Below are 20542 nucleotides of genomic sequence, written 5' to 3' on the forward strand. Positions count from 1 at the left end.
CTGGCTTGGAGCGCGCAGATCACTCGCACTTGTCAGCAACATAGAGGTCAAGGGTGAAGGGGGAGGGGTCTGTCCGGGGTGTTAGGGTGATGGGGAGTCAGTGAGCACTCTTTTTGTCAAAACATTCAGGTATGTGTGTTTCATAACATTATGTCATTGTATAACTCCACGTTTAGTGTCCTGGCCAGTGGTTAAGCTTTAGATATCCGTTTGCCCCAAAGTGTCCACAATGTTAAAACAAAGGAAAATATATGTGAATCATTAAGTTAATATTTAAAAATCCTGAATACATATATCTAACGCTTAGTCTCTGAATATGTATGATTTTGATAGAAACAAATACTTCCTTTTAAATGGTACAGGAGGCCCAGTGAGATGAACCAGTGCAACTTTAGACTTGCTTTATTCAAGGCTTCGGAATTGTGGAGAGGGTTGTGGAGAAGGAGAAATAATGTGGATCGGGGACTGTGAGCCAGACTACTTTGCCAATATACGCTGCTCGGTATGTCACACAAACAGAAAACGGAACAATTCTTGTGTTAAGGAAATGTTTGGCTTGATTGTGACCACAAAAGTGTTAAATGTTTGTTTTGTGCGTCATGTTTCAAAGGGTGTTATCAAGGATTTGTGTCGTGTAGTTACATGAGATACATACTGTGTCTGTCACTGACTTGTGTCATATAGTTACATGAGATATATACTGTGTCTGCCACTGACTTGTGTCATATAGTTACATGAGATGCATACTGTGTCTGCCACTGACTTGTGTCATATAGTTACATGAGATATATACTGTGTCTGCCACTGACTTGTGTCATATAGTTACATGAGATATATACTGTGTCTCACTGACTTGTGTCATATAGTTACATGAGATATATACTGTGTCTGCCACTGACTTGTGTCATATAGTTACATGAGATATATACTGTGTCTGTCACTGACTTGTGTCATATAGTTACATGAGATATATACTGTGTCTGTCAATGACTTGTGTTATCTAGTTACATGAGATATATACTGTGTCTATCACTGGTTTGTGTAGTCTAGTTACAATAGATATAAACTGTGTCTATCAATGGCTTGTGGCATGTAGTTACATGAGATGCATACCGTGTCTATCACTGGTTTGTGTAGTCTAGTTACAATAGATATATACTGTGTCTATCACTGGTTTGTGTAGTCTAGTTACAATAGATATATACTGTGTCTATCAATGGTTTGTGTCATGTAGTTACATGAGATGCATACCGTGTCTATCACTGGTTTGTGTAGTCTAGTTACAATAGATATATACTGTGTCTATCACTGGTTTGTGTAGTCTAGTTACAATAGATATATACTGTGTCTATCAATGGTTTGTGTCATGTAGTTACATGAGATGCATACCGTGTCTATCACTGGTTTGTGTAGTCTAGTTACAATAGATATATACTGTGTCTATCACTGGTTTGTGTAGTCTAGTTACAATAGATATATACTGTGTCTATCAATGGTTTGTGTCATGTAGTTACATGAGATGCATACTGTGTCTATCACTGGTTTGTGTAGTCTAGTTACAATAGATATAAACTGTGTCTATCAATGGTTTGTGTCATGTAGTTAAATGAGATGCATACCGTGTCTATCACTGGTTTGTGTAGTCTAGTTACAATAGATATATACTGTGTCTGTCACTGGTTTGTGTAGTCTAGTTACAATAGATATATACTGTGTCTATCACTGGTTTGTGTAGTCTAGTTACAATAGATATATACTGTGTCTATCAATGGCTTGTGGCATGTAGTTACATGAGATATATACTGTGTCTATCACTGGTTTGTGTAGTCTAGTTACAATAGATATATACTGTGTCTATCAATGGCTTGTGGCATGTAGTTACATGAGATGCATACCGTGTCTATCACTGGCTCATGTTATGTCGTTAGTGACATAGTGTGTCAGACATAGTGTGTTCATTTCTGAATCTCTGCTCCAACACCCACCCACACCAGGGTGTTCATCATTGAACCTGTGTCCCAACACCCACTCACACCCGTGTTTTCATCACAGAATATGTGTCTCAGCACCCTTTCACACCAGAATGTTCATCACTGAATCTGTGTCCCAACGCCCACTCACACCAGGGTGTTGAGCACTGAATCTGCGTCCAAACACCCTCTCACACCAGGGTGTTCATCACTGAATCTGTGTCTCAACACCCACTTACACCCGTGTGTTCATCGCTGAATCTGTGTCCATCACACGCTCACACCAGGGTGTTTATCACTGAATCTCTGTGCAACACCCACTCACAACCGTGTTTTCATCACTGAATTTGAGTCCCAACACCCGCTCACACCCTTGTGTTCATCACTGAAGCTGTGTCCCAACACCCACTCACACCAGGGTGTTCATCACTGAATTTGTGTCCCAACACACACTCACACCCGTGTTTTCATCACTGAATCTGTGTCCCAACACCCGCTCACACCCTTGTGTTCATCAATAAAGCTGTGTCCCAAAACCCACTCACACCAGAGTGTTCATCACTGAATTTGTGTCCCAACACCCACTAACAACCGTGTTTTCATCACTGAATCTGTCTCCAAACACCCACCCAAACCCGTGTGTTCATCGCTGAATTATTGGCCCAACACTCACTCTCACCCGTTTACTAATCACAGTAGTGTAGTAGAGCATTGCGATGTTCTGTTGTTAATGCCAAGTGCCTGGATATGAGGAGGCAAGACTTTGGTATTGATATGAGAATGAATGCGTCACACAGACAATATGCTCTTGGATCTGAGTGAGAGAATGATATAAACACAGTGGTACTTCTCACTCGTTGTCCTCCCCCCCTCCCCCCTCCCCCCGCCCCTTACCATCTCCTTTTGTGCTGTAACAACAACACCCTCCTCTTGTAGCGCGAATGGACTTTGACCAAACCCTGTGTCGGCTGACGATCAGATGATACGGTACGGTTCACTCCCTGTCTTACTAGATCACCGAGTTAATTCCCACTGAACAACACCAGCACAGATTCCGTGTCTGGTAACGCTCACCATTGTTTTTTAGTTGAATAAACAGCTTTTCCCATTTTAATTTGTATCGGTCCGTAACGCCAGATGTCATAGTTCGGACATCGCCCAAACAAAAGGTTTCAATAAATGAGACAAAATATGTACATAAAGATGCGACCTGTATGAATGGACATAGCTGCAGACACAAGTGTTTTATTTCCTGTGATTCAGTGTCGGTATCTGTTGTGGAGCGTTACAATATTGGCCATACTGTTTCATTCTTGGGCAAACGTGGGACGATATATACTGAATACTGAAATTACCACGAATCTGCCCTTGAGTAAGTCGGTCGGTCCTGAATCATGTGAATATTTCCTCTGATCACACCGCTTTCTTCCGTATGCATAGTAGTGCTTTGCTATAGTCTGGACTCACCCACAACTAATATACCGTACATGGGTGCGTGGGTACGTGGGTCTTCATGATAATCTAGTATACATGAGATATCAGGCAACCATTCCATAGGCGCGACTTATTCTTATAATTAAAACAATCTAGGGATTATGTTTAGGTTAGACCTCGGGGTCTCCGCGTTTAACCTTCGAAATGCTGAAACAAAGGACCCATTGTTGAAGATATAAACTAAGAACTGTTCCCTTGGACACCTGTGTATCTGTCGCAGTGTACTTTGGGCAGTCGGCGTTCTGGGTTAAAAGAAGTGAAAGAATCATAACTTACTTTGTCAGTAATATCAAACACAAATGATATGGTCATGTTCTGTTAGTCCTGACAATTTCAGGAAGGTTTGCACTGTTCAATACTGACATGTACATGTAATTCATAACAAACGGTATCATCTGGAAAATCTCCCTCTGTGGGTGTTAGGTCATAATCAACAAGCCGTGTTACATAAGCGATATCTTCTTCCTTAACACATAAGCAGTTATCCCGCTGCCACCAAGTGCCTTGTTTGTACACTGGTCTTTTAAGTTTGATTACAGCCGGGTAGTGACGTAATACAATCAGCAAGTCATTTCGCCAAGATGGATTTCATCTATCCCAGGAGGAACTGACCACTGACAAGAATAGCAATGACCAAGCAACAATCTCCACCGGATGACAAGGCAGTTTGTGTCTGCTGTTGTTGCGTAACGTACATGTACACAAAACTCTTTGTGGCAGCTGGATCCGCTCAGCGTGACGTCAGTGTGGCCGCCGATTAGCTAGAGAGGTCAGCGTACTCGATGTTAAAATGGATACGCTGGCATCACACTCAACATGGATGTACGAGCAGCTGCAGACGACAAAGTCAAGTGTCCCTTCGTCCATGGACCAGAATCGCTGACACGAGCTGGTTGGTTGCAAGTGTTGTAAAGAAACACTTCAAGTGTACATAGTTCAAGTTATGTCGTGACTTCACGGTGTATCGATACACATGTAATCCGTGAGCACACATATGGGCAAGACGCTATGCACCATCTGCTTTCATAAGTCCTGCGACAGTACATATTGTGCATGTTTAGATATTATATATATCTTGATCCCACTATTGACTCACAAGACACCTGTGAAACGTTGGTACAACAACGCTATATATTCGCTGTCAAAACATATTCCACACCGGTAGTATTACTCCCACCAACAATAAACAGACCATTATAATGTTTCACATCAATACTATTGCTGCCACTTATATAGCGATAAACTCGACATTTATAACGTACTGCATCCTACATTTTTCCACTTAATGATGTACTACACGTCACATTCACTCAAACGTATTTCATCAACTACTGATAGCAGACATTTAAGACCATAAGCAACACAACATAATTCAGACCCATATCTAATCTCCGTCTTCTTTAAGAGACAAGTAGATGGATCGTTATCTTCAGACTGTAGGGATATTTGCAGCGATATTAGTTTTGACAAATACCAGTCAGCTTATTGACAGCAGCATATGATACTAAAACTGTCACAAGATCTCAGGTGTTACCTAGGACAGCGTGGTATATAGCTCGGCATTTTCTGCTACTCGTATCATGGCTGCTTGTAATCAGTAGTTAGTTGTTATAACCACGCATTCTAGACCGGTGCCCGGTATAAGAACTGCGCGGGAAGACTGGTTTAGTCACTAAAATTAAGAAACTCGAGTGTTCTGTTGTAGAATTTATTCAAACTTAATATTAATTGAATGTTCCTGTGAGCAGTGCGCATCACTGTGACTTGGTCCTGGCGGTCGTTTAGCGTGCTTTCACTCATACGGACAATACGAGACAACATCATATTTGGGTCAAAACAACAAGTACGGAAAGATGACAGTTGGAAAATACCACTTGCGGATGTACACGTGCATACGGCCAACAGCTGTACTGACAGTGTCTAAGTGAAGGTCGAAGAGGTTAATTGTCCGCAAAGTTTATATATATATATATATATATATATATATATATATATATATATATATATATATATATATATATATATATATATATATATATATAGCAAGTGGTATTTTATATATATATATTCTACGGAAAGATAACAGTTGGAAAATACCACTTGCGGTATATTATATATATATATATTACTTTGCGGACATTTAACCTCTTCGACCTTCACGTAGACACTGTCAGTACAGCTCTTCGGCCGCCAGGACACCTGTATTCAAACTCCATTCACTTCCAACGAGGTTACAGCTCATCTCATTTGAGTATTTATGATATTACGCTGTTTTAGCAATATTCCAGCAATATAATAGCAATACCAGCAATATTCCAGCAATATTCCAGCAATACCAGCACAGGCATACAATAGATAGGCTTGACACGTTTTACTCATGTCGGGTATCAAGTCTTAAGCGCGATGATCAAACGCTGTAACCAGTAGCCAGCCTACCTACAGCTGATTTTAAAGGATAATGGACAGTATATTCAAATATTGCTGATAGAAACATAAATCAACATCAAACCCAACTGGATGATACAAACACTTGGTCAGGAGGACATTGCAGTATCTGACAGTGAGTGCATTTTATCTGCCTCTTGTTTATGGCGGATCGATACTGAGGAAGGTAGAATTGATGTCATGCACAAGATATCAGTTACAGTTATCAGCATGGGAATGTGAGTAGCTAGCGATACGTGGCCACGAGATGTGTTCCTGCAGTAGGTCCATACACTCTATAACCACGAGGACTGACCCAGCATTTCCTAGTGCATTTCAGCATCTGCGACCAGCGAAAACATGCAACCTATGACACGAAGTGCTACAACGTTGCTCCGTGGTAGCCGACAAACACTTACACTATTATTGAGTGAGAAGACAAGACATCTAACAAGGATTTTCTTGACCCTTTCATTAAAGAAATAAAAATGTGGAGTAGTGACGTCATTATGATTTTGTACATGACATGCATATAATACTTATCAAGAAGGGTTCTATTGTCAACAAACTCTTCAAAAATGTATATATTCCTAGCAGTTTTAAGCAACTCAACAATTCAATATACCTTGTTTGTTAATAACAAAATGTAACAAAAGTGATAAATACGAGCTATTCAACCTGACTATATCTTCTCGAGTTTCCCAAACAAAACCATAACACAGTAATATATTCTTGATATTAGAAGTCCATGTAGACTGCACCTAGTTTAACAAAACATGTACCATTGTCTGGAGACATACGAATAGTAACATATTTAAAGCAATATATTCAACAGCTACTGGGAGTATGAACATGAATTTATTAACACTCCTACTTTCATATCCATAAATAATTATAGGTTTAGTCTGGAGGCCAAACATTCTCAACATTGAAGAAATACATGAGAGAATGTAGCTAAGCTTTTCATAAGAACCAGGGCATGGAATCAGGCGTTACACATCACACACACTGTAGGGCTGCATGGGTGTTTTACCCAGGGGATATACATAATGTATGACACTTCAGAAAACATTTACGAATCATAATGAAATGTATTAGATATGATCACCTGATGTAGGATCGAGAGATCATGTTTGTGATGATGATTTGAGAGAAGGGTCAGGTCTCTCATGAAGGGGTGAGAGAAGGGCTTGGTCTGTGATGAAGGGGTGAGAGAAGGGCCAGGCTTGTGATTAAGATGTGAGAGAAGGACCAGGTTTGTTATGAAGGGGTGAGTGGAGGGCCAGGTCAATGATTAAGATGTGAGAGAAGGACCAGGTCTGTGATAAATGGGTGAAAGAAGGACCAGGTCTGTGATAAATGGGTGAAAGAAGGACCAGGTCTGTGATGAAGATGTGTCAGAAGGGCTTGGTCTGTGATGAAGGGGTGACAGAAGGGAAAGGACTGTGATGAAGATGTGAGAGAAGGGCCAGGTTGTGAGAGAAGGACCAGGTCTGCGATAAGGGGGTGAGAGAAGGGCCAGGTCATCTCAACTGTGGTAGTCTATACCCTTCATCTCATCTCAACTGTGGTAGTTTTACCCTTCATCCCATCTCAACTGTGGTAGATCTGTACCCTTCGTCATATGCTGAAGGCGTATGACAGTTTTGAGACTCTATGCCGTATCTTTCCCGACAGATTGGTAATGGAGAATTTTTAGTGGATATCTATGTTTTTTACGTTCGAGAGGCTGTTTACCTCCACTGACAAATTAAAAACCTTTATGAAAAATTCAGTTATCGTGTTTGTTTTCACACTAAACTTTTAGTAAAAACCGTCTCGGCCTGGTTTTCGAGGTCTCCTGCGCTGCGCTCCACAAATGAAAGCGTAGCGCAGCAGCAGACCCCGGGAACCAGGCTGAAACCGGTCGCTCCATTGTTTTGTATAACAGTTCCGCTTCCGAGGAGGTTGCTCATGTCATCTACACTCTGTCATAAAAACGTGTTTGGAAAGACCAAAACAATATGCAAAGTGACATTCAAGGTAACTTGATGCAATGAGATTATAGAACTATATTTTACTACAACAGCTGTCTGAATATTCAGTCTCAGTTGCACAGTTCCCGCTTGTCCCATAAAATGAACACGACACATCAACAGAACTGAGAACAGCCCAGAACAGATAGTGTTATCATGGATGCTTGGAGAGATACATTTATTGTTCAAGAGAGAACTGAAACCTACACTGGCTCTCAGGGTCGGTTATGTTAGTGTGTCCTGAGTTGAATCCCCAGCCCTTGGATCACTTGCGGTTCAGTGCCGTAGTATTAGTGGTCGCACCTCAGCAATCGTTTAGTAAATAGCTCAGACTTCGAATTGGGCTCCCTTTTTACACTCAAACTCACAGTCACAGATCAATACCACATCGAGGGTGTTTCTACGGCTAGAGTAGGTCACACCCAACTATTACCTTATCTTGTGAATCAACCAGTCATGTATTGCAGTTACAATTAAATAGTCTTTCTGATCAAATAACATTCATGATCCTTCAAGTGAAACAAACCTTCAGTCGATAAGCCGCACCATTGCAGTTACCCCTTGCAAATTAGCATCAGCCACCGAACAAACTTCTGACCAGCTCCTAAGTGCCTCACTGAAAACCAGTTAAATTTGATCAGATAATGTATACAAAAACCTTTATGCTTTAAGTCTGTGTTATTGCGGCATGTGAAAACATCAAGAAAGTAAAAACACTACACTTCAAATCAATTGTTTACATGTGAATAATAAGTGAAAAAAAATCAGCGCTTTTGAAAAGGTCTTTCATTTTGGGAGTAGTGCACTTTACATGGCGAAATTGTTTCGATATTTTTTCGGACGGATATACTCGCACCAAAGGTATGCCAACCCTAACATTTCCTCACTAACCCTAAGGATCTAGAAGTGAGGTGACCAAGGGCTAAGGATCTAGAAGTGGGGTGACCAAGGGCTAAGGATCTAGAAGTGGGGTGACCAAGGGCTAAGGATTTAGAAGTGGGGTGACCAAGGGCTAAGGATCTAGAAGTGGGGTGACCAAGGGCTAAGGATCTAGAAGTGGGGTGACCAAGGGCTAAGGATCTAGAAGTGGGGTGACCAAGGGCTAAGGATCTAGAAGTGGGGTGACCAAGGGCTAAGGATACAGCAGCACACTCATTAGCAAGCGCTCAGTAGTCCCCAGGTAGCGTGCCCGGTAAACTGCACTCTAGCCTTCATTTCATTGGAATATCATGTCTAATTGTGGCGAAATTTAGTTATTCATCTTTAAAGTAAGTTCTGGAACATTTTGAAACTAATATGAGCACTACTGCCATTACATCTAACATGAATCAAAACTTACTAATTCAAGAGTAATCCTGGGAGAACTATAAGGTCATTTGCATATTTTCCATCCTAAAAACATAACGGGAAGTGACGTATTATGCAAATTCACCTTGCACACAGCAGCAAATTGTATGGTACGTTTCAAGGCGGCAAAACAATATTTTGTAATGTTATCTTGTATCCAAATCAATAGAAGTTTGAGGTTTTTGTGTTGAAAACATGCTAATATTACTAATGTGAATGAAATTCATCAATATTTTTTACCAATAAAACTATTTAGATTCATTACTTGTCATAGTAAACGTTAAAAAGTGTCATTTGCTTAGACTGTATGCCATAGTAAAAAAATATTAATACTGCGGTAACAGAGAGTTGCCATGCCATGATGATTTTGAATAATTTGCAACTATGTGACACATTGTGACAGAAATGAAGATTATCATCAGTCAACTGAAATCGGTCAGCTGAATATATATATAAATGTCAAATGTCAGTAGGCGTTCATCATCCCGATGGCAACAACATGAATTACCATCATAATAGATGTTCCATGATAACCATGAAGATTCTTGTGTTTTTAAATGTGTATTAACAATAATGCACTTCAGTACACTACAGTTATATGTATGTTATATTTTTGCAGCATCGAAGTTCACTTCATATGCTGCAGTGTTGCACAACAATACCTACAAACTATGGGTTGTCATGAGCATACAACAGTGGACTGAACCCACAGTATCCCAGCATGATCAAGGGACATAACTCTGCTTTAGGCAGCTGAGCCATTAATGCTGATTATTTACATGATACATATATTGCTGTAAGCCATGTCACTGTTTCCCTCACCCTCGGGGTAGTTAACACTAATTATTGATCCTGACTGTATCTTTCTAGTGGTTGAATTGAACAGAATACAAATACAATGACTAACTTGCCATATTTAGTTCATGTGATTTCTGCACAGCTAGTAAGTAAATGAAACTTTCCCACTGACTAACTACATGTACGAGGATCAGTTCCAACTGACCTATCCTACTTTCACAGCTTATGTCAAACAAGAAGTTTGCGTGAAATATCTAGGTGTTTAACAACAGCATCTAGTCTCCCTGTACAATACCTTGTGTTGGCTAGTGCTGTGTCGAACTCTGCTGTACCTGTAGACATTATTCAATTAATCTGGTGATGCTTACCAACTGTGTCGGTGCTATTCCTCATAATCTTTGATGTCATATCCATAAAATCAGCCAAGGTTATTAAACAATATGCCCCCCACCCCACCCCCATCCATCTGCTTACCTTCTTCTCCAACCCCTCCATTTGGAGGATTAGACCTACATGTAGAAGATGACCACAGAAGAGCATGTGCAGTCATCATCATCATCACTTTGTTTTACAGGGTTGATTGCCAAGTTCACCAATAAGACCAATGAAGGTGTACGGCCAGCCTGTCAGCGGTGCGGCTATGGTAAGAACATAACTTTTAACATTCCTCAAGTCAAATAGTCCTCACTCCAGGAGTCAAGCTGTCCCCATGCCAGGTGTCATATAGTCCTCACTCCAGGAGTCAAGCTGTCCCCATGCCAGGTGTCATATAGTCCTCACTCCAGGAGTCAAGCTGTCCCCATGCCAGGTGTCATATAGTCCTCATCCTTAGGTGTTGAGTAGTCCGAGCCTTAAGTGTCAAGTTGTCTTCAATCATAGTTTTAATTAGCCGTCATAATTAGTGTCGACTTAATTTGTGACACTTTTGCATAATTTTTCAAAAGGTCAGATCTTATTTTATAAAACATTAATTTGGCATTCAGTCATTACTATTTTTCAGAAACAATTGGAGTGCTGACAGTACTAGCATTGATATTTTCTATTGATGGTGTCACTAAATATAACAGCAAATTCTGATCCTTTGTGCTAATTTCCATAGATGTTAACCTGAATGACTAAATTTGGAATGAATGAATGGGTCACTGAATGAAATGATATTAGATTGAAGTTTGAATCAGTACAAGATAAGAATAAGAACGGATACAGGTAATGTTTACCATGCACCTTGTATGCAGCTTTGTAGTGGAAAATCTTGACATACCTGCTGTTACAGCTGGCCACTTGACGTACCAGTGCCGGAACTTCATTAAAGCTGACCCGAACAAGGACATCCTCCTGGATGTGAGCAGCACCAGCTCTGACTCAAGTGATGAAAACTTTGTGTCTCCTCTCACACAGCTCAAGAAAGCAGGTGAGATTCAAGTCTTTTATGACCATTGTGAGGGTTGCTGGCAGGCACAACCAGGGTAAATAACCATACAGATTGCAGTCTTGTCACTGTTACGATACATGTAACTGCTTTTGAAAGATGATGGGTGTATGGCATGTAATTTGCATGTATACGATTTTCATTTAAAACAAGTGACTAGAAACAAGCACTAACAAATGTGTGATGCAAGATTAGTGTCAAAGTTAATGTTCTAAGTGATTTCTCAACCTTCTTAAAAAAACCCGTCAAAATCAAGAATGGGACCCCATGCATGTGTATGGGGCTACTGCATTGTGAACATGCACATCACACGTTGTGTTCAGGGGTGGTAATAGAGGGAAATGGTGGTGCGTTCATAACATGTCGGCCCTTGAAATGTTTGTTAACGTTTACACTTCCTCTTCAAATTGAAAGTTCAGGTTCCTCTACTTTTTTTTTTGAAGAGTATATGTCAAATTTCCTGACTGCACAATGTATAATTCATTACATACCAGAGGTGTTATAAGTTTCTAAGAAGTGCAAGTGATAACATTGAACAAACTTTATGGATAACTACTTCTTTTGTTCCGTGACTTCGACATTTCAAAACAGATTCTTGTATCATTGTGAAATACATTCCTGCTTGACAATAGCATCAGAGTCTGTATTGAGTCCCAACTTCTAAAATGTAATGCAGAAAATCTCCAGGTACACTGCTAATGTATTATATATGTTGAATACCCAAATATATTTTGGACCAAGATAAATATCCTGTGACAATGAATGTGTGTAGACATTTAGTAATTATATTCTTGTGATTGCATCATGATGTGTTCAGTGCAGTGTGACTGACATCATTTCCTGTTATTCATTTTAAAGAGTATTGATAAGACATGAAGACAAAACTACTTGTAATACATAGATAGTGTGATAATTTATCATGTTCGTGTGTTTCAGAGGACAAGAAGAACGTGAAAAAGAAGCACAAAGTGAAAGATAAGCGTGACAGACACAAGAAGACAAAGAAGAAGAGGTCAGTATTTCTGCAGGGTTGAGAATACTGTGATAATGGATACTTTTCGGTAGAATTGCAAAAGTTATTGAGACTAGTAAGCAATGTTCTTATTAGAAATTAAGTTCTTAACAAGGCAGGGCAATATTTTACATGAGAACTGATGAAACACTTGTTGCAGTTTCCTTCTGAACTTTGATCATATAAGACAGAGCCCCAATTTTGACTCCTCCTCCTCTGCAATGTCATTGGTCATCAATGAGAATTTCCAGGCTTTTGTATCTTTAGAGCAGGTTAAGGCCAACTGTAGCAGATGAAGAAATTATCTCATCCATGTAAATATCAAAGTATACAACGTAATGGATAACAACAACAATCTAGATTCTAATGCCATTCCTGCTAAACCTTAAAGGAACACTAAACTCAATTTTTTGGTACTCTTTTTATCACTGCATATGAAAGACTTTTGGTTAGTCATAAACGAAACACCATTTTTTAAAAAAAACAACTTGTGGTTAATTAATACCAAGTGTTTAAAAGTTGCTAAAAAGCCATCTGCTTCTCTCTCGCCCGCAAACAAAACCGCAGACAGGTTACATAACCCTGTCGCCAGAGCCCTACAGTGACATCATAGAAGGAACGATTTCTCGTTAAATGTATAGAAAATGTGTAGGAAGCTCGTCATTTTGCTGATTTCTCGACGTCACCAAAGACATGCCGAATTGTTGTGTTGCCGTCAATTGTTCCTTGGGGTCGGGTGATGGTGTCACTATGCACAGACTTCCACCAGACTCCGTAGTTTGTGCTTAAATTGGCTGTTAGTGTGTGTGAAGTGAGCTTTGTGGAAGCCTGTGGTATATACTAAATCGGATGGTTCGCCCACAACCATTCTTCCAGGATAGAAAATGGAGTTCAAGTTTCATAGAGTTTGTATAATCAAGACTGCTTACTACACATTGCTGACCAAAAGGATTTTGCATGAATATAACGCTTTCTTCCTCGGAAAGGAGGTTGTGGTCGAAGTGACAATATTATCGTAAGTAATATTATATTGACCCCTTATACTGACTGATTCCAAGAGTGAATTTGTTATGTTATAAGCAATGTCATGCAAAATCCTATTGTCCATCAATGAAATGCATATTTTACTACCAGTAGAAAGTAATTGTCCCTTTGTAAGTCGGTGAAAACAAACTTAAATAGCATTCATCCCAGGACAGGGCGCCACCATTTTTGAAAATCGTGAAGTCAAATCCATTTGAATTAATGAGATTATGTATGGTTTGTTCTCATCAAGTTAAAAAATCAAAACTACATAAATCTGTATTTGAATCATTACCAAAAGGAGTTTGCATGACACAACCTGTAACATAACCTAAGCGAGGTCGGGGTCGAAGTGAAAATACTGCACGATAAATTTCTTCACTTGCTAAATTTACTTGGTTTGTAACGTTCACCCACCAGTATGTAGACACTTGTCAATATACGTCTTTATACTTTGTCTCATAATCCTAATTACTTTATAATCATACTTGTATGCATTCTGAAACTTAATAAAAAGAAGTGATCTGCGAATGTTTAACAGGAATGTAATATGTAGACATTTCATAGTTTTCCTATATGAATCATAATTCGCATGCATGCCCTAGTGTATGTCGTCTGCATCAGTACACTTAATGACGAAAACAATAATTCTGTTGAAAGCTACGACAACTTATTAAAAACAAAAATGAAAATATTAAAATGAAAGTTATAGAAGCAATGTCAGCCTATTACCTTCTTCGAGGAATGTATCCATCAATATCCACAAAAACAAGTGATATATAATATATCTGCAGATTTCCCAAGTGATGTGTCTTTTTACAGTCTAATATACGAAAACGTGATGTATCGTTTCAGGTTTTTCACATTGCTGTATAGTTTCATTGGTTGCCCAAGATAGCAAACCTGGCAACTAATTGCATAATGTGCGTCATTCTTTTTAAAAAGTTATTTAGTCATAATGAGCAATCAATCGATGTAGTGGCGGTTAATCCTTTGAAAGAAGGGTGTTGTTTTACATAGACTCAGACACGACAGAGTGTATTCAGTATAGATTAGTAAATGTACATACATAAACACTACCTTTTGACAAATCCCCCATCTTAATCCCCATAAAACTAATGAATCAATCAGCGTGTTATCGGTTAATCCTTTGATCGATCCAGACAAAAGAAATGCCAAATGGGGGCCTTTGTCGGGTAATCTATTGTTGCTAAAAACTGAACCCACTGGCTCACTTTCATCATTAACACCACCAGTGATAATGTCCATCCTACTCCCAATTTAATCTCTCCTACTATGTCTTTTAACTAAGAGTTGCATTCTGCTAGGGATAGGACTCTACATGGGTTCAGGGTCCTGTGTGGGACTCACACCTTCAGTACCAGCTGTCCTTTATCCTAGATAACCATTGTTCCTGTAGCACTGATATCCTTGGATCATTGCTAAACAGGGCTTACACTGAAGACAAGAGTTTTTATGGATGACAACTTCTTTATTGAGAAGGGTCATGACGTTTCGAAGTATGTTCTTACTTATTTATCAGGAGGGCTCACACTGGTGAGGTAGGTAGTTCCTGTCAGTGCTACACTGTGTATGACTGCACAGGGCTTAGACTGGTTAGATAGTTAGTTCCTGTGCATATTACACCTTGTCCGGCTGTATGCAGAGCTCACACTAGTTAGATAGTTAGTTCCTGTGCATATTACACCTCATCCGGCTGTGTACAGAGATTACGCTAGCTAGATAGTTAGTTCCTGTGAATATTACACCTTGTCCTACACTGGTTAGGCAGTTAGTTCCTGCTAGTAGTGCTACACCCTGTACGACTGTGTGCAGGGATTACGCTTGTTAGATAGTTAGTTCCTGTGAATATTACACCTTGTCCTACACTGATTAGGCAGTTAGTTCTACACACTGTACAACTGTGTGCAGGGATTATCTGGATATAAGATGACATCAGCATACCTATCTGTTTTTTCCCAGGCAGTATCTCAACTAGTGATAATCCTGTGCATATGCTCAACATTACAACACATCAATCAAAAGTATTCTTGCATGTTTGGTGGTTATTTTAGTAATGCTTCACTCTGTTCAGGGGAGATAATTCATGTCTATCGTCACAACCACAATATCATTTTAATTGAGTTGTGATGTTGACAAGAATGTTGGAATGAGCATTTTTCAGACCAAGGGGCAGGCCCATAGTGTCTGATATCATAGCTGTGTCAAATAATAGAGCAGACTGCTCTGTCTTTAACATATCCCTCTATCTCTTAGTTACAGGTGAAGTCAGAGTCCCAGAGTCTTTGGACGGTGCCAAAGGCCTGATGTTAGATGATGTGTGAACTAGTATGTAGATTAAGGGTTATCACTGCTGTCATCAGATGTGGGACAGGATGACACCATAGACTGTATATTACATATGGTCTCTGATGACACTGATGACCTTCCATTATGTTTTCTGTATAAATAGTTGGAAACTACTTGGAAATCACACTATTTGTCAGTAGTGGAGTGGGTGGTTTCTTCCATAGGATGTTTTAGCAAACCTGAGATCTGAAGGCACATCATGCAGGATGGAGAGGGAAAGGGACACTTGTATTAAAAATCCATGTGTAATCAGGTGTCCAGTGTCATCTGATAGATGTCAGTTGAGAGATGTTGGAAGAAAATGGATATCCCAGGAACCAGCTACTATCCAAAGAATATTTCCGAAGAGGATATTCCCCTATGCCATGTCATCTCATTAAATATGCTATGAGACTGTTGGCCTTCTGTCACATATTGCAGTGTAAAGAGGTGCAGTCCACATGGCTTCACTTATAATGAGGTTCAGATGTGCTCACTGTGAGACTGCATGTCTTAGGGACTTAGGGAATGCTGGGATCTTGTTGCTTTTCTCTACAACCTGAAGTTAGGGCGTGACAGGTGATAGGCTGTCAGTGAAGAAGTTGCCACATCTCATGAAAATGACTATTTACACAGAACAACCATGGATGGTTAATATATGAAGGAAATGCTATCACTTTAGTCAAGTGAAATATTAGATTATTAAAATTACATGAATTCAGGTATTGCTGAAACATATGTACAAAGTTCATGTAAATGTAAATCCAGCACATTACAAGTCTTATCTCACCACTGGAAGAAATAGTCTTTACTGTATAAAGGAACCAGTGCTAATATATAACATGATTTGGCGCCTTTGGGATCCGGTTGCTTACGATATTTTGAGGTCAAAATGATTGAACTCCATGTTCCAGGTCTCGGTGCTTATCTTTGGACTAGGATGAAAATGTTGTGGTTGTGTCTGTTTAATAGGCCATTAGAGGTAATATAGGTAGATGTTTGTGATGGATTGTTTCTGCTGATGATACAAGATTGCAGTGGTCTAGTGTGACTCAGTCTAATACACTGCTGCTAGGTAAACTAGTGCTGGGGGGGCTCCTTCATCTCGTACTTTATTGCAGGTTTGACCAAGCAAACTACCAACATATATAGTCAAATCTGGACATTATAATTGATACATTTTTCCAAGGAAAGATTTTTTCTGAAGTTTAGACATAGGGGAACAAAGTGCTTGAGCTGTAAGACATTCCTGATGTGTTTGAGATCGAGAGGATACAGTACAGTTGACACATCCATGATCTCTCTTTGTTTCAGTCCTGAAAAACAAAGGCATGGTGACAAATGAGTTCGTGATGCTTATCACAATAGATGTGGGATTTTATGGCCTGAATAACAAAAGTTGACGATCACTTTCAAACCCATATTTTCTTCATACATACAAGCATGGAATTAAATGTCAGTGCTGTAGTGGTATGTAACACAGGAGTAGATGACTATTCAGTGTTTCTGGGCCAAAGGTTCATGGTCAGTGTGGCTCAAAGTCAGCACAGGACCTGTATAAAGGTAACAACATTGAGGAGGAAAATATGGTCAGCATAGTATGTCATGCTGAAAACAGAACATAGAGAAACATTCTATCATCATGTAAAGAAATGGATGATGTTAATTGTTATCTTAAATGTATTTTGCAGGTCAAGGTCAAGATCTCCTGTAAAGTCAAAGAAGAAGAGGCACAAAAAAGACAAGAAAAGACATAAACACAGACAGAAGACTGACTCAGATACAGACACTGATTCTGATTCAGACACTGACTCAGACAGTGAGCCTGACTCTGAGCCACGTTATAGAAAGTCACGCAGGAAGCATAAGAAACATCATAAACATAAACACGGCAAGCAGATCCGAAAGTCTGAGAGAGACAGCTCCTACAGTGATTGAGTGGAGCAGCATGTCGAGATGCTGTGCCAGTGTCGCGATGTGTCAGAGTCAGTGGTGCTGCATACATGTGTTCGGGGTTAGTGTGACATGCCACTGTCCACAGCTGTGAGTGTCCAGGGAATGTGTGTCAGTCATTCACTTTAGCACTGGATCTCTATCCTAACATATGTCTAGTTGTGGGAGGAATATGGAGAAAAACAGCAATATGAGTGGAGAATATGAAACATGAAATGTTGTGACAAAATACAGGGACCATTAATATGTTTGAGCTGGTAAAAGGTGGTAGTTATATATCAGCACTGAACCAAAGATTGTATGAAGGTTATGTCATGGCATACCGCCTGTTGTAAACCCTCTGCGAGGGATCTGGGAAATCAGGACTTCCAGCCATCCATGCTGGCCATAAGAGGCAACAGAATGAAAAGGATGGTCTGGTTGGATGGTTTGGTTAGCTGCATGTTTTTAAAGTCAAAGCCATTGATTCCTGCTAATAGTTAATGGTTACTGGACAGCCATCATGTAGGTAATGCTCATGGCTTCAAATCTAGGGTTGTCCTAAATATACTGAGAATAAAAAGTTAAGCGCCAGCCTATTTCAAAACGAAGATGTGAGGCTGTGGAAAAATTAGGCTGAACCAATTGGGAAGACCAATCCATATTTAGAGAAGGTTCATCTGGTAACTGTTTTAGGGATGTCATAATCATTTGTATTAACAATTAAGGGCAATGTTGTTAAATATATGATGGCACTGCTTTTTACATCAAAATAACTATTCCTGTTGTGCTTATACAAGACTATTAAATTGAGGTCACTTGTTGAAACTGACAATCATGTGACCATATAACAGCCGTTTGTGATTTTCACTTTTCAAAAGAAGGTAACCTTTTTGAGGAAAACAAAATACATTTTTTCCAAAAGCGTATGCATCCTGTTGAAATTAAAAGATAATTTCCATTATGGCTTTGTTTTTAAACAAAAGTACTGAACCAAATTATGATAGTTCCTTGTTTTCTGAAAGATTTCCTATGTACCAACCTATATTTTTGCAAAATATACTGGATGGCGCTTAACTTTATATTCACGGTATATGTTTCACGGTTTACAAGCACCATACCTGTGGTTGCAGGGTTTATCACAAGTTTTTGAAACACTTGCATCATTTGGGGTTTCCTCTATCAAACAGACACACCGTGACCTAACGAAAACTTTCCAGTGCAGCACTGATACACTGGGGACCATGGAACCTTGATCATTAACCATGTGTAGGTCTTGTCATAGTGAGGTATTCTCACAATGTTGTTTTATTGGAACTAATCCTTTTTCTTTCATCTAGTTTTACATGTTTTCCATAAAACATTTAAGTGAGTATTATGACTCCATTGTCTTAGAATCCAATGTTTTAGACCAAATACTTCCTTGGGAAGGTTTGTCTTGTTAGACTACATTTTCTGTCAAACTGATCGGTGTGCTTTGCAGCATATCCATTGGCAGGACCAGAAACAGCCAGTGAAGGACCATGTTTTTACAGTCTGTTTCCATTGTTAATGTTCTCATTTATAAATTCTATATCTTTATCTTAGTTTTACGCTATGATGCCAAGTTATATACTTGCCCTGGTTTTAGTATTGTCCATATTGTTGATTACAACTGAATTGTAATCACACATTGACATTTGACAAAATTGTTTTAAATAAAATGTGATTGTATCTCTTATTAAATAAACATTTATAAAGGTAGCTAATGTGACATTGAACTCAATGATTAAGTGGGTACACTACCCAACAGGTTTCTGTGATTGGAGTTTGTTTTGAAACTCTTTTACTAATCTAGTGACTGTACAATTGCTCTATGAACAAATATGTAAGTACCAGCATGTTTTCATAAACATGGAGATAACCTCAGCCCTAACATCCACAACCGCCAGAAGATCAGTTTATCAAATAGTTAGAGGCAAGGAGGTAGCATCATGGTTAAAGCGTTAGTTCATCAGGCCAAAGACCAGGGTGCTATTCTCCACACGGGTGCAATATGTGGAGCATATTTCTGGTGTCGTATGCTTTGATATTGTGGCATCTAAATATGCTCACTCAAAAAGTTAAAACGTCAGACCAGTGCCTTTCTTTCATGATGTCAAATTTTAACATTAAACAAGACCTACCTGGAAGCTGAAGTTTGATGTAAATTCCACCCACCTATGAAGTACTGAGGAATAACATGAGATGTGCGCATGCGCAAGTAGGAATCAGTTTTAAGCTGAAAATATGCTTCTTTGTAACCCAGGGTCGGGTTGGGAGGGCATGTTATTCCTCAGTACTTCATAGGTCGGTGGAATTTACATCGAACTTCAACTTCCAGGTAAGTCTTGTTTAATGTTAAAATTCCACCTCCCTATTCCGTACTTCCGGAATACCATGAGAATTGTAGAGAAAGATGCAAATTGTCTTCAACCAATACCAGGGCTTAAGTATATCAAATATTTCTTTATTATTTAACATTTTGGCACATAAGTAACCAACATTCATAGGAAATAGTGTATGCTGTTTACACAATTTAATACTTAAATAAGACCAAACAAGCCTGTCTACAACAGAACCACATATTTCTTCAGATTACCTCAAACTGGTTCCCTGAGCACCTGTCATCACAGCAATCTGTTCTTAATGAACCCACATACTGGCAAGTATGGACGGTGACAATGGAGAGAACTAAGCAATAGCAAACAACTAAATCTATAACTAGATA

At 39.3% G+C, this 20542-nt stretch overlaps 1 protein-coding gene across 2 annotated transcripts; it reads left to right on the forward strand.

The window, feature by feature from the left end:
• The first annotated feature begins 7720 nt into the window (after positions 1–7720).
• LOC137291431 (protein SREK1IP1-like) lies at positions 7721–19536 on the forward strand. Of its 2 annotated transcripts, none has more exons than XM_067822780.1 (5): positions 7721–7910; positions 10623–10691; positions 11322–11459; positions 12414–12489; positions 17553–19536. In XM_067822780.1, the coding sequence occupies exons 1-5, from the start codon at positions 7892–7894 to the stop codon at positions 17797–17799; spliced, it is 549 nt and encodes a 182-aa protein (XP_067678881.1). In that variant the 5' UTR covers positions 7721–7891; the 3' UTR covers positions 17800–19536. The 2 variants fall into 2 exon arrangements, with proteins under 2 accessions (XP_067678881.1, XP_067678880.1); XM_067822779.1 differs by having other exon boundaries at positions 7828–7910; positions 11322–11470; positions 12422–12489.
• Positions 19537–20542: the final 1006 nt, after the last annotated feature.

This window comes from Haliotis asinina, chromosome 7 (assembly GCF_037392515.1).
Source record: "Haliotis asinina isolate JCU_RB_2024 chromosome 7, JCU_Hal_asi_v2, whole genome shotgun sequence".
Classification (NCBI taxonomy): domain Eukaryota; kingdom Metazoa; phylum Mollusca; class Gastropoda; order Lepetellida; family Haliotidae; genus Haliotis; species Haliotis asinina.

Coding starts and splice junctions, on each gene's coding strand:
- LOC137291431 (XM_067822779.1), top strand. Junction 10,692..11,321: donor CTGTCAGCGGTGCGGCTATG/GTAAGAACATAA, acceptor CTGCTGTTACAG/CTGGCCACTTGACGTACCAG. Junction 11,471..12,421: donor AGAAAGCAGGTGAGATTCAA/GTCTTTTATGAC, acceptor TCAGAGGACAAG/AAGAACGTGAAAAAGAAGCA.